We start from the raw sequence: 14852 nt of genomic DNA on the forward strand, positions 1-14852 counted from the left end.
ATCTAGATATATGCACAAATATTAAGCCTTTAAATCATATTGTTAAGTGAAAATTAACAAAATTTTAAACTATTAAATGAAATAAGAATACAATTAATATAATAATACTCATTATAATATATGCACATACACAGATTATGTATTCAGAAGCAGAAGTCCTAAGATTACTTTGTAAGATTCTATAACTCACTCCTATGTATAAACCAACACTAAAGCATTTCACATAATATCTTAATTGTATTAGAACTATCTTTGTGCAATTTTTTGTTGCCTTTGAACTAACTCATTTATAGATAATACAGAGGTAAAGGCTGTCGCAGGTCAAATTGACTCAAATTTCAAATTAGTAAAATTCTTACAACTTCTGAATTCATATAATGAAAATCTGTGTGTGTGTGTGTTTCTTTTAGACAGATGTTGAAAAGGTTATAGCAGTTGCCTGGGACATCTTTCAGCCCCTTCTCTTCGGACTGATTGGAGCAGAGGTGTCAATTACAGCTCTCAGACCAGAAACTATAGGTAAGAGTTTCAAAGTACTACTTTTGCTAAAATCAAGTCCTTCTATCTATATTCAGTTGAAATATCTTTAGTAGGTATGTGCTCACTGATTCCTGTTATCAGAGTAGTTGGTTAGAAAATAATGTTTGTCAATCTAAGGCAGTAAATTTTATACCTTTAATATTGTTCCTTGTAAAGAAAAGTGACACTGCTGACTACCATCAGTAAAATGCAGGTCTGTTTTCCCAAGGGTAAAAATGGTCATGATCAAGAGCCAGAATCTTAAAGATAACTAGTGAGTCCTATAATACCTAATAATATGTACCCATAGAATAGAAATGTTTGTTCATTCATTCTTTTATTCATTCACACATTTGCTGTGGTGGTTAGTCGCTCAGTCGTGTCTGACTCTTGTAACCCCATGGACCACAGCCTGCCAGGCTCCTCTGTCTGTGGTGGTCTCCAGGCAAGAATGTTAGAGTGGGTTGCCGTTTCCTTCTCCAGGGTATCTTCCCTACCCAGGAATCGAAGCTGAGTCTCCTGAGCTGCAGACATATTCTTTACCAACTGAGTTACAAGGGAAGCCCACACATTTGCTAGCCATCATGTTAAAACTCTCTTAATTCATAGCACTTCATTTAAAAATTAATTTACGCACATATACTCATTATTTCCTCCTTTCCTTGCATCACATTGTTTTTCCATCCATACAGGGGCTCCTGGTCCCTGCCACCTCTTTCTGAATCGCATGCATAGATTCTTCCCTTTTTTTCATATATCTTCAAGTAGCCTTGTCACAGTTTCCTCTTCTTCAGAAGTTAAATGGACTTTAATCTCTCTTATCTTGAAATAGTATCATCCCATTCTGATTCATGCTATAGCATGGATGAACCTAGAGGACATTACACTAAATAAAATAAGCCAATCGTAAAAAGACAAATACTGTATGATTTTATTTTATATGAGTCAAATTCATAGAAATGTAGAATAGAATGACAGAGAAGGCAATGGCACCCCACTCCAGTACTCTTGCCTGGAAAATCCCATGGATGGAGGAGCCTGGAAGGCTGCAGTCCATGGGGTCGCTGAGGGTCGGATACGACAGAGCGACTTCACTTTCACTTTTCATTTTCATGCATTGGAGAAGGAAATGGCAACCCACTCCAGTGTTCTTGCCTGGAGAATCCCAGGGACGGGGGAGCCTGGTGGGCTGCCGTCTATGGGGTCGCACAGAGTCAGACACGACTGAAGTGACTCAGCAACAGCAGCAGCAGAGTAGAATGATGCCAGGGATCTTGGAAATGGAGAGATGGGAATTTGTTGTCTAATGGGTACAGAGTTTCAGTTTTACAAGATGAAAACATTCTGGATATTTGTTGCACAAAAACATGAATGTTTAACTTGATGCTTACTGAACTGTAAGTTTTTAAATGATTAAGATGGTGATTTTTGTTAAGTATATTTTATCACAATCAAAATTTAAATAAGTACACACATATATATATTTATAAAGGATATGTGTACATACATATATGTATATATACACACACACACATCCTTTCTCCTTTCACTGCTCTCCTCACCTACCATTCTATCTCTCTCTTCCTCCTTTCAAACTTTTCCAAAAGGGTACCTATATTCCACTTTTCCATTTCAGTTCTCTTTCTCTCCCTCAGTGCATTTAAGTTTAGCTTCTGCCCTAACACACAGCCAACCCTGCTCTTATCCAGGTTATGTTATTAAATCCACTGAATACTTATGAGTCTTTATTTTACTTGATCTCATATCAGCATTTGATGCTATTAACCTCTTTAAAACACTTTCACATTGAAATTTGAAACTTTGTATTTTCTAGTGCCCTTTGAGTCTTTACAGTATATATGGCTTACAGTATATATGGCTCCTATGCTTCTCACTCTTTATCACTTTCCCAAGCTCATCTGCACTCAGTGACTTTGATTCAGTTCAGTTCAGTCGCTCAGTCCAACTCTTTGTGACCCCATGAATCACAGCACGACAGGCCTCCCTGTCCATCACCAACTCCTGGAGTTCACTCAGACTCACGTCCATCGAGTTGGTGATGCCATCCAGCCATCTCATCCTCTGTCGTCTCCTTCTCCTCTCGCCCCCAATCCCTCCCAGCATCAGAGTCTTTTCCAATGAGTCAACTCTTCGCAAGAGGTGGCAAAAGTACTGGAGTTTCAGCTTTAGCATCATTCCTTCCAAAGAAATCCCAGGGCTGATTTTCTTTAGAATGGACTAGTTGGCTCTCCTTGCAGTCCAAGGGATTCTCAAGAGTCTTCTCCAACACCACAGTTCAAAAGCACCAATTCTTTGGTGCTCAGCTTTCTTCACAGTCCAACTCTCACATCCATACATGACCACTGGAAAAACCATAGCCTTGACTAGACAGACCTTTGTTGGCAAAGTAATGTCTCTACTTTTCAATATGGTATCTAGGTTGGTCATAACTTTTCTTCCAAGGAGTAAGCGACTTTGATTATAAACTATATAATTCCAAAATCTTTATCTCTAAATCTGTATATCCAGTGGTTGATTGGACATCACCACTTGTAAGCCCCACAAAACTTTAAACTCAGTATGTCTCAATCTTCCTCATCATCGTCTCCCCAAACCTTCAATGTTCCCTCCTGGGAATGGTATTATCTCTTTTGTACCTTGTACTTCATTAACAAATACCTTTGAAAATATACCAACCCGAGAGAATATCCTCCAACAAAAAGCTACAAAACTTTTCTGTTAAAAAAAAAAACAAAACTTTATTGCAGATTTACATTAGAGCTTCCTGCAATGTCTTTCCTTTTTATAAGCCTTTTCAACTTGAAAAAATTGTTCTCAATTTTCTGTTCCTTCTTGAACTTCATTGTTTTCAACTGTAAAATGAGACTGATTACCCCACAGGTTGTAAGGATTTAATAAAATAGTGCACTTAAAGCTGACTGTGGAATCTGGCACAGAGTAAATACTCAACCAAAGTTACTTTTTAAAATATTACCCTGTTAGTTAGCAGTCACTTTAGCTGTGGCTTTCTCAGGTCCAGTAGCCTACAGTGGCCAAGTCACAATCCCTTATTTTGCACATCAGGATGAACTTAACTTTACCAGGAAAGAATTCTAAATGCTGATTGAATATAGCTGTATATGACAACCAGGGCTAATGGGTTGTCAGTATACACACCAGTATGATGAAACAGATGTAGAGTGCCGATGTCTATTCTGATTGGTCAGTGCCCAGCCAGCTCTGTTCTGATTGGCTCATTGCATCCATAAATGGCTCATAAATATTTTGAATATCACCTCTTTATACTCTGTAAAGAATCCTCATCCACTTTGTTAAAAATATTAATGTTTTCTTTTCCTATGCCCTCTTACCAGTATGTTCAAACTGTATTTGCCTTATAGTATATTACTTAGTTGTTTATGTTTCTGTCTTTGATATTCATAGAAGCAGTCTGTGTATTTATATTTCTGTGTACTAGTACCTAGTCCAAATCCTGCCATGTACAGTTATTATTGTATAAATTCTTTTAAAATAAACACATGAAAGAAAGTGTTGTTCTTGCTATAAAGCATAAAATAACCTTCAAATCTCCTTTGTAAAAATTTAAATATGTTTAATTTCTGTTTTTATTTTAGGGGAATACTGTGGTTTCTCTTCAGGTCAAATAACTCTTTTGCATTTTACTAAAAAACCAAGGGGAAATACCTTCTTTTAAACAAGTGGTCTGATTGATCCTTAATATTGATGTTTTAATAAATTATACCTTGCCATTTTGTCTTTTTAATTTTTTGAATGTTTTTAGGCTTCTGTTGAAAGACTTTTGAATCAGTAACCATGAGATTCAGGGGTTTTTTTCCCCCTCAGTATTTCATTATATCTGAAAACTGAGTATTTCTTACAGGTCTTTGTGTTGCCACCCTGGGCATTGCAGTATTAATACGAATTTCAGTCACATATCTGATGGTGTGTTTTGCTGGTTTTAACATTAAGGAAAAGATATTTATTTCTTTTGCATGGCTTCCAAAGGCCACAGTCCAGGTAATAATGGATTTTAATTCCTATTTCTATATGATATCTTGAAATCTTTAATAACAGTGCTTGTTCAAATTTGGTGAAAATAAGTATATGAAATTTGATTTATGATAAGATTTTATACTGATTTACTCTTTAAAAGTTTTATTCTCAGTATATTGATTCATAAGTATGACAGCTCATTTAAATTTCTTTAGATCACCAGAGTGCAACTAAAAATCCAATAAATCCCTATACTACTAGACAGTACATAGCAGAAAGGAAGAGTTTGAAATTTTATCACTCAGAGCTCTATAAATAACCCAGAGATAGTTATTAACTTTCTTCATTTCAATAAATAGCATAGCCCATCCTAGTATTGAAATGTATGTGACTATGTGATTGATGATCAGTTATGCTTGACTACAGTCTTTATATATAATGGAGAAAGATTTATTGAGAAATAACTCAGAAAATGCTTTATTTCCTTGATTATTAGTTGATATTTAAAATTGGCAAACCAGCTGAACCTCCTGACAAACAATCATATGACCCAAAATTTGTGCATGCCAGTGAACAAGGCACTAACCAATAGGTGCTTGGAAGGATTTGCCAGGTATTTGGTAGCATACCTGTAATTGCTAATTAAATTAGAACTGTACAGATCATCGTTTGTTGCAAATGTAACATCCCTGATGGTATTGTATATTCTCCAACTAATTACAAGAAATGAGACTTACTTGTTTCACCCTTGATTATTTTGTGATTATTTAAGTGTATAAATTTCTTGTTTCATGAAATGAAAATCAGATGTTAATTTAGCAAGCTTTGAGAGATGTGTATGATGCTCTGGAACAATATGCCAGATTTTGTGTGGCTTCAGGGTTAGGGCATTATTCCAGAGAAGTTTTTCTTTCCATCATACATTCATAGGAGTCTGAGACATAAACATAGTGGCTGAGAATGCTATGAGGATAATATAGTACAGTACATAGAGTAGTTTCTCCCTCAGCCTCCCGCCTCCACACTGCCTCTGGTAACTTTAGCAGGTAAAATAGCAAAAATAATCCCTCTAGTTGCTTTGGTATGAAAGATTTGTTTCTAAAGTTAAAATTTGAAGGATGGCACTTTCCCTCTATGAAAACAAGTTTTAAACTAAGGAGAAATTATCTAGGTTGTCTTGAATAACGCATGTTCTCAAAGCAATTATTGTATAGAATTTCCCTTTTTCTTCTTTTGCCACTGCACAAGAAACAAGACTTTCTTATATATTTTTTCCATATTAGTGTTCTTTAAACTATTTTTGTCTATGACCCATAAGGAGTATACTTTAAATGACATCTTAGAAAACATACAACCTCCCTAAACATACACACACGTACACATTTACGCATACAACAGAGAACTGAAAGGGAAATGTATATTGTTATGTGTGCAGTTCTTGCTGAGCATTCATGAAATGTTGAATTAGTTCTGGCACAAGGTGATATACCATAGCAAAGAGCCCTCAAACGTGGGGACTAAATGAGATAGACTTTTTATTTCTTTCTAACCAGTGGTCAAGAATGACCATTCCAGAGCTGGCAAGGTAACTGCTGTTCTTATGCCTTTCATCCATGAGTCGAGCTTTCACCATTTCCATCCAATGGCAAGGGGAAAATAGTAAGGTCCATTTCTTTTCAGGGAACAATTAAAAGAAGCATTTTTCACTTTCGCTCACCTCACAGTGGCCAAAACTTAGATATATAGGTACAACTATTTGCAAAGAAGACTGGAAAAAAAAAAGTCTCTATTTGAACAGCAATGTGACCAGCTAAAACCCAGCCACTTCTATTATAGAAGGGTAAAGGGGCATTCAGATATCATGGGCAATTAGTAGTCTCTGCCACTGTGTCTCATCCACACTGATATTTTCTCTTTTGTTGTGTTGTCCTGGAGATCAACACTGTTGTGTTCTGTGAAATAAGGGGATAACCAGGTTGATTAATATATTTTTCCCTTGTGGCACTGATAATATTGCATTTTGTCTCTAAAAGATTTTTCATAATACCTCCCAGTTGATGAATTTTAAATAAAACATTTCACCAACTCCTAAGGCAAAAAATTCATCAAATTCCTAATAAGATTAACTTCAGGTTTCACAGGTGCCTACCACTTTCAAGTTTCTTGATGTTTAACAATTAGTTTAGACTCTGAAGCAATATTCTTACATTTTTTTCATTTAAAACTTCACTATCTTCCAATAAATATCACTGCTTTTTTTCATCTTATCCTTTCTTAATTCCAAATTCCTAAAGATGAAAGAATGAGATGACCAGTAAATTTCATCTTTATTCAGGAGGAATTTAGTATAATCTTGTTATAGTTAATTAATATCCTAAGTCTGTATTTGCCTGGTGTTTTGAAATATATCTGCCTGATATTTTTGTAAGTTTGCCTTATGCAAATAGGTACATATGAATCATCATTCTTTCTCTTGGCAAGGGCAGGGAGAACTTTCAGATCATTAAAATCAACTGCAGTACATTTTGTGGAGAAGGCAATGGCACCCCACTCCAGTACTCTTGCCTGGAAAATCCTATGGACAGAGGAGCCTGGTGGGCTGCAGTCCATGGGGTCGCTAAGAGTCGGACACGACTGAGGGACTTCACTTTCACTTTTCACTTTCATGCATTAGAGAAGGAAATGGCACCCCACTCCAGTACTCTTGCCTGGAAAATCCAATGGACGGAGGAGCCTGGTGGGCTGCAGTCCATGGGGTCACTAAGACTCGGACACGACTGAGCGACTTCTCTTTCCCTTTTCACTTTCATGCATTGGAGAAGGAAATGGCAACCCACCCCAGTATTCTTGCCTGGAGAATCCCAGGGATGGGGGAGTCCGGTGGGCTGCCATCTCTGGGGTCGCACAGAGTTGGACATGACTGAAGCGACTTAGCAGCAGCAGCAGCAGCAGCAGCAGTACATTTTGAAAGAGGATTAAGAGAACTTTCATAATTGAGCAAAAGAATAAGACATTTGTTTTTGCAAATGATAACATAATTCACCTTTTTTCTATGTGCTTGTCTTATAATACTTCCAACTTTACCTTTAAACTTTCATAGGCTGCAATAGGATCTGTGGCTTTGGACACAGCAAGATCACATGGAGAGAAACAGTTAGAAGGATATGGAATGGATGTGTTGACAGTGGCATTTTTGTCCATCCTCATCACAGCCCCAGTTGGAAGCCTACTTATTGGTTTGCTCGGCCCCAGACTTCTCCAGAAAGCTGAACAAAATAAAGATGAAGAAGATCAAGGAGAGACTTCTATACAAGTTTAGAGGTGAAAAGACTGAATGCTGAATACAGCCCCCAGAAGGCTGCTGTCAGTGCCTCCTTTTGTCAACTAGCAGAGACTAGTTTTATCTGGATGGATATTGACATATTTAGTGTTTATGTGTAAATTAATAGAACCAGAGTGTGGCTATTTTTTTTTTAACAGCATTTTTAGCTATTACTGGGATGGTGGTAATGTTCTACATCTCCAACCTGCTCCCTTCCTTAATTTTTTTTCTTCAAATAACTATTCATCATTATCTATTTGTTTGTATAGGGACATGGATACTTTGGGCTTCCCTGGTGGCTCAGCAGTAAAGAATCTGCCTACAATACAGTAGATGTAGGAAACACAGATTCGATCCTTGGGTCAGGAAGATCCCCTGGAGAAGGGCGTGATGTCCTACTCCAGTATTCTTCCCTGGGAAATCCCCTGGACAGAGGAGCCTGGCAAATTACGGCACACATAGATACTTTAGAGTACTATCACAATTTAATTTCAGTGTCTGTTTTGCTAGCCAACAGCTTGCTCTGACTTAGTGTTACCATCACAATTTCATAATTCATGGTCACCTAACCTCTCATGCCTTGAATTGTTTTGGGCCCTTTTTTCTTTTTGTTTTTAAATACCATAACACAATCCTTCATCCATTTCTACCTTCCCTCATAATCTGCCTCTTTTCCATTTCTCTCTCTCTTACCTGTTTTTCTATGAAGGAGTATTTCTGATTGTTCCCACCAAAAATTTTTAAAAGTACACAAAATATTTTAATTGGTTCTTTCTCTTGCACCTGTCCAGGTGCCAAAGACTAAATCCTATCCCCCTAGTTAGCTTCATAGAGGCCCCCATTTCAGTGGCTCATCTGAGTTTCCTTCTACCTAAGCAGTGTCCTGACCCACCTCTTTGTTTTTTTGTGACCCACATTTTCAGGCTCTTCCTGTTCTTTAGGTAAGAGATAGCTAATTTTTAAATCTATCTCAGCCTCATGAATGCCATATTAATCAGGGTAACATAAGCTGCTATAATGAAGAAATGAAAAATTAAATACTTAAATAGAAAAATGTATTTTCTTCTTATAAAACCAGTTGACAGGGTTACTCTGCTCATGAGGTTTATTCAGAGACGCATGTCCTTCCATCCTGAGACTCTGCTTTGCCCTGGCTTAGGACAAAAGTCCCCTTTCTAGTCTTCAGGAGAAAGAAAAAAAAAGGAAGCACAAGACAAGCAATTTATTTTTAAGGAAGTGATGCGGCGGCAGACACATCTCTCCTTGCACATTCTGTTGGTGACAATCACACCCACCCAGCTGAAAAGTATTATCTCTCACTAAGCATTCACATTCCTGGGAGATGGAAGGACCAGATTTGAGAGCCAGAAGTACTATCGTGTTGGGTGTTACCATCACCTAGTAGCATATTCTTGCAGGTTAACAAGGACTATCTAAAGATGTAACTTTAACCAAAAGAATGACTTCCATGGCAGGAATTTCAGGAATTGTGACATGCCAGTAGAGAAGATAAGAAAGTCTTATCTACAAAAGTCTCATTTTATCCCACTTAATCAACTGACCATTTCTGCTCTTTTGTATCACTTGTTAAGTTCCTCTACTCTAGGTCAGCTCCTGCCTAGTTGTTAGAATAATCATGTTTAGATAATGTTGTTATTAGACTACCTAAGGTTCTGATTTAATAAAGACAAACATATGAACAATTGGTAAAAAGGGCTATAAGTGCTCTGAAATAAGTGAGTATAGGGTACATTCACCCTTCATTTAGTTATTAGACTAACATGCCATGAAATAACCTTGTCATCAGACTACTCTTCCAACCCTTCCTGCCATGACTTTCAAGCTGTTCGAAACCAACTTAATTTTTATTAATCTAACATAATAGGAAGCCAGAGAGTTTTCATTTTTATGAAAACTCAGCCTGACTCTGGTTCCTCTATGGGACTCTGTTCGCTTAGAGTTTATGTTCTCAACATGGACCAGACTCGTTTATACCAAGGTTCAGAGAGGTGAACTTCCTTGGCCTGATGCACCTTGGTTGTAGCACCATAAACTTAATGCTCCTCTGGTCCTCTACTTTCACAGGCTCTGAAACGAGAGTCACCCAACAAACATGATGTGACCCAGGCACATCATAAAGACTAATGTTGTTACCATCTTTAAGGATCTGACAGTCTGATTGAGGACAGAGACCATTAAACAAGAGATTGCAAAACAGTGTGATAAGTGCCATGATGCAGAAAGTGCAGGGGTGCCAGGGAGCTCACAGCAGGAGTAACCCATAAATCAGGGGGGAGGTGCACCTCAGGCTCAGCCTCCAGAGAAAGTAGGACCTCGGCTAGGATGCCGGGATGATTAGGACTTAGCAAAACGCATGGGAGACCCAAGGGTGCTGCAGTTAGTGCAGGTCCCCATGTTTACCAGTAACTCTTCTCCATGTAACATAACAGGCTTTGAATACTTCCTAATACAAAATACAGTTAGTATAAGTAAATAAGAATGTTGTTGTAAATATTCAAGGCCCCAAGAAAGAATTAGAAATGGAAATTCAGAGTGTAGAAATAGTTGAAAATCCCCAAAAGTGACTGCCAATAGCCTATGCCATTTTCAGAGCATGTGGTGACTTGTTGCCTACCTCTCCTCTACCTCTCCGCAACCAAATCTCTGTGGCTCTCTGTCCAGTGGGCTTCCCTGGCGGCTCAGTGAAGAATCTGCCTGCAATGCAGGAGACCCAGGTTCCATCCCTGGGTCAGGAAGATTCCCTGGAACAGGAAATGGCAACCCACTCCAGTATTCTTGCCTGGAGAATCCCCATGGATAAAGGGCCCTGGCAGGCTACAGTCCATGCAGTCACAAAAGAGTTGGACAGGACTGAATGACTAACACTTCCACTTTCTCTGTGAGGTGCTGGTCTCTGCAGGACTCACTGTGAAGTCTCAGGTTTGTTTTGTCACCACAAAGTAAGCCACAGCTCTTTTCTTGGTTGGTAAACTCAGAGTTAACTTGATACAGGCTGTTGACTCAAGCCAATCAAACTTACCCCACCCCACCACAGATAGAAACCATTACTCTAACCTCTGGGTGACTGAAAGAAAGGTGTATCATAAACATACTTCTATCAGAGTACTTGTAGTCCTTTTCTCAGTTTGTTTATGGATTTGTTGCCTATTAAGTTAACCCTGGGTTGGCGGGGAGCCTTATCTTGGTCATCTTTGAATCCTCAGCAATTTTTACAGGGCATGGAGCAGGGTGGGCATTTAGTAAGTTGTTATGAACTGAATCAGTGAGGAGATTCTCTTTCAGTATCAGAAACCTACCTGCCACATAACAGTTTAGATTTTAGTCCACTTAGTGCATCTAAGCTGCTCAGGCTACTACAACAAAATACCATAGTCTGAGTGACGTAATCAACCAATATTTATCTTCGCACAGTTCTGAGGCTGGAAGTCAAATGTGAGAGTTGCCAGCAATGACCAGGCTCTGATGAGAGCTCTCTTCCTAGTGTACTAATAGCCTCCTTCTCGTTGGGTTCTCAAGGGTGGTGGGAGGAGGGGGATTGTGAGGGGATGGGAATGGAGGAGAATATACAAGCCCTCTGTTGTCTCCTCTAATAAAGTCACTAATCCCACCATGAAGGCTCTAGCCTCATGACCTCATCTAATATAATTACCTCTCAGATTCTCCATGTCCAAACAGCATCACATTGAGGGGTTATGGCTTCAGCTTATGAATTTAGTTGGGAAACAGAATTCAGTACACATCAAGGGCTTCATACTTCCAAGGACGGCGCCAAGCAAACACCGTAAACTTGCGCTCTTCAACACCCTTTTTTTCCTAAGGTGGGTGCTGTCAACCTCTCCTCTGAAAAGTGTTTGTTTCTCTTTAGGCAGACTGATTAGGTTTCTGCTTTTTAAGTTATTTTCACCTTCCTGTGTTTTCCTTTCTGGTATTAACTCCATGTAACATGGACTGGACTTGAGTGTTCTCAAAATGTCCTCAGTCATATGTTTGCAAATGATCTCACCCATTACATTCTTTAAAAATAGTATTGATTATTTTTGTCTGATTACAAAATAATACATTTTCACTGCGGAAGATCTAGAACCCAGAAAAGCACAAGAAAGAAAAATGAAACTACTGTTAATGCAAACACCCATATTAGTTTGATTCTTTTAAATTTTACTTTTGCAGTCTGGGGGATGTCTTATTTTCAGAATGATACCTCATCCACTGAATTCATTGAGTGAAAGGCAATATAAGTATATATGACTTCTGTGGACATATATAGAGTGAAGATTTTTGTTGTATATAATGAATGCTAAGCCTTCCAAAAATTACTTATTCACCCTGTAATACTCAAATATTAATTTTTCAATGAATAAAATAGATAAATCCCTGCCTTTAGGGAGTTTATGTTCTAAAAGCCATTCATTCATTCACTCAAAATACACTTGTAACTTGCCTACTGTGTGACAGTTTTGCTAGATCCTGGGGAACACAGTGATGAAGAATATATTCAAGATGGAACTTGAATTCTAGTGGGAAACTGACTCTAATACTTGCCTTCAGAAAGCTTTCAAGGAACTAAGATGTGTACAAATAGCTGTAATCCAAATGAATGATTCAAAACTGTTCTCAGTGAGGAAAACTTCTTAAACATGATATGTGAACTGGATCTACAAGAGTGGACATGATTTGGATTGATGAGTTGATATTAGGGAATAAGGCAAAGAAAGGAACAGCTAGGTAGAGGGCTGGTATATTAGTGACGTGAGAAAACAGTAAAGCCAGGGGTACAATAAATGACTGACACTTAAGGTTGATAAAGAGAAGTAGTGAGAAGTAAGACTGGGAAAGAAAGTTGGCACTTAAATCATACCAAACTGGTCATTGGCCAAATTTCTATTTTTATTGAAGTGCTTTCAGAAGTACAGAACTATTTATATAGAAGATATTTTTGAAACTACTTTCATATAAAACTTAGGGAATACTGCTATCATGATTAAGGTTCTCTTTGTTTATCAAAAGTTTTTCTGTTTTGTTTTTTGTTTTGCTTTTAATTACATTGTTGCAAATATAACCAATTTAATTATTTTTAACTTATCCTTGATTTTTTTCTTACCAAAAAGGCTTCAGATGTTTCTTTAGGTGTTTTTAAGTGATTATTATTAAATTTTTATTATATTGTCTTTAAGTAAATGAAGGACATTATTTTTGAAACTTTTCAGAATATTATATTTCTATATGAATAATTTATGTAGTTGTGTGTAACAGATGAGAACTGCTTCCTGCCATTTTGGGAGCAAGTGATATCACATGTTTTAGTTTACTAAAATTAAATACGGCCTGAATCCTCTGACCTAGTGAGAATTCCCAAACTCTATTTGTTGATATGCCTCCCGTTTTCCTTCAGTAAACCCTAAAGCACTTGAACTCCAGCAGTCCATGGCATCTGAGGCTTACAGCAGTGTCTTGGAGGCAAGCAGGCTCCTTTCAAAGGTCCTTCTTCCCAGCTTTACCATCTGTTCTTCATCCCAGTAACCTTGGGAATCTCCTTGCTTTTTCCTTTCCTACCATGAGACCAAAGCATTTCCTTAACCCTATAATCACAAAAGACCTTGTCTACTCTTATAAAATAAGGAAGAAAATGACTTCAGTCCTTATTTTCTGACTTTCAGGAAACAGAAAATGAACTACCTATACCACGCTGAAGGTAGTAAGGGGTTACAATAAAAGAATTTCTTAGTCATCCAAGAAAGAGTTGTGATTTGAATAAAATCTTAAATGATAAATAAGAAAAGGGGTAAAGGAACACTCCCCATAGACAGAAGGACTTAAGAAAAAACATGGAGGCAAAAAGGAATTTCTGTGTGTGTGCAGGAGAAAAAGTGGTTTGAAGTATCAAAGAGGGGGAAAAAAAATAGAAAAGGTGAGTTTGTCTTTCTAAGAAATTTGGACTTTCTGTAATTTGCCTTTGTCTATGTTGTAGGAAGCTTTGGGACTCCAGAGAGGGAACTTTAAGACCACCTTTGGCACTGAGAACCCACACTTTCTGGGCCCATCTTCAAGAGAAGTTCTGGCTCTTTCCTCCGTTGCCGCTAAGGTGCTCGGTTCTTCAGAGGAAGCTAAGGCCGTTTTGGGCTGAGGCCCTCACTTCATCCGGCGACTAGCGCCGCGCCCGGCAGTCCCCACCTAGCACTCGCCCGCACCATGGCCTCCGTCTCGGAGCTCGCTTCTATCTACTCTGCCCTCATTCTGCACGACGATGAGGTGACGGTCACGGAGGGCAAGATCAGTGCCCTCATTAAAGCAGACGGTGTAAATGTTGAGCCTTTCTGGCCAGGTTTGTTTGCAAAGGCTTTGGTCAATGTCAACATCGGGAGCCTCATCTGCAATGTGGGGGCTGGTGGACCTGCCCCAGAGGCCGGTGCTGCACCAAGCAGGAGGTCCTGCACCATCCACCGCTGCTGCCCCAGCTGAGAAGAAAGTAGAAGCAAAGAAAGAAGAATCTGAAGAGTCTGATGATGACACGGGCTTTGGTCTTTTTGACTAAACCTCTTTATTAACACATTCAATAAAAAACTAAGCTGTTTAAAAAAAAAAAAAAGCAGTTCTGCTTCTATTTGTTTCATATGAAGATTTCATGGGGCGGGGCGGGGAGACAAAGCAAAGGTTTTACACTGATAATAGGATATTGAATGTATTAATAGTTTGTATTAAGCTCTGTTCCAGACACTTAACCACTTATCAATTTATTCTCACACCACCACCACATCCTTTGCAGAGAAGAAAACCCCAAAGCTCAGAGAGATTATATATTTGCCTGTGGTCCGAAAGCTACAAAGTGGCAGTGCTGAACTTTGAGCGCAGTCCTAACCCCAGAAACTGCTCGTTTTAAGGCTGTACTAGAATTGACGTAAAGGGAAACACCGGCTAAAGTTTTGACAAGGTACTTCTGGCACACGCATCCCCTGGCGTTGCTTTTTGGCTTATCGGC

General features: G+C 38.5%; 1 protein-coding gene and 1 pseudogene across 1 annotated transcript in view; both read left to right on the plus strand.

Moving 5' to 3' along the window:
* The window catches only part of SLC9B2 (solute carrier family 9 member B2), a 63391-nt gene extending 48944 nt beyond the window's left edge, over positions 1-14447 (plus strand). Inside the window, exons 11-14 of the mRNA XM_040237758.1 lie at positions 411-519; positions 4421-4557; positions 7634-7854; positions 13845-14447. Of these exons, the coding sequence (XP_040093692.1) occupies positions 411-519; positions 4421-4557; positions 7634-7852 (465 nt within the window). The 3' untranslated portion in view covers positions 7853-7854; positions 13845-14447. The remainder of the gene's footprint in view (positions 1-410; positions 520-4420; positions 4558-7633; positions 7855-13844) is intronic.
* LOC120861880 lies at positions 14042-14462 on the plus strand (annotated as a pseudogene).
* The last annotated feature ends 390 nt before the right edge of the window (positions 14463-14852 follow it).

The sequence above is a fragment of the Oryx dammah genome, unplaced genomic scaffold (genome assembly GCF_014754425.2).
Source record: "Oryx dammah isolate SB20612 unplaced genomic scaffold, SCBI_Odam_1.1 HiC_scaffold_3, whole genome shotgun sequence".
Classification (NCBI taxonomy): Eukaryota; Metazoa; Chordata; class Mammalia; order Artiodactyla; family Bovidae; genus Oryx; species Oryx dammah.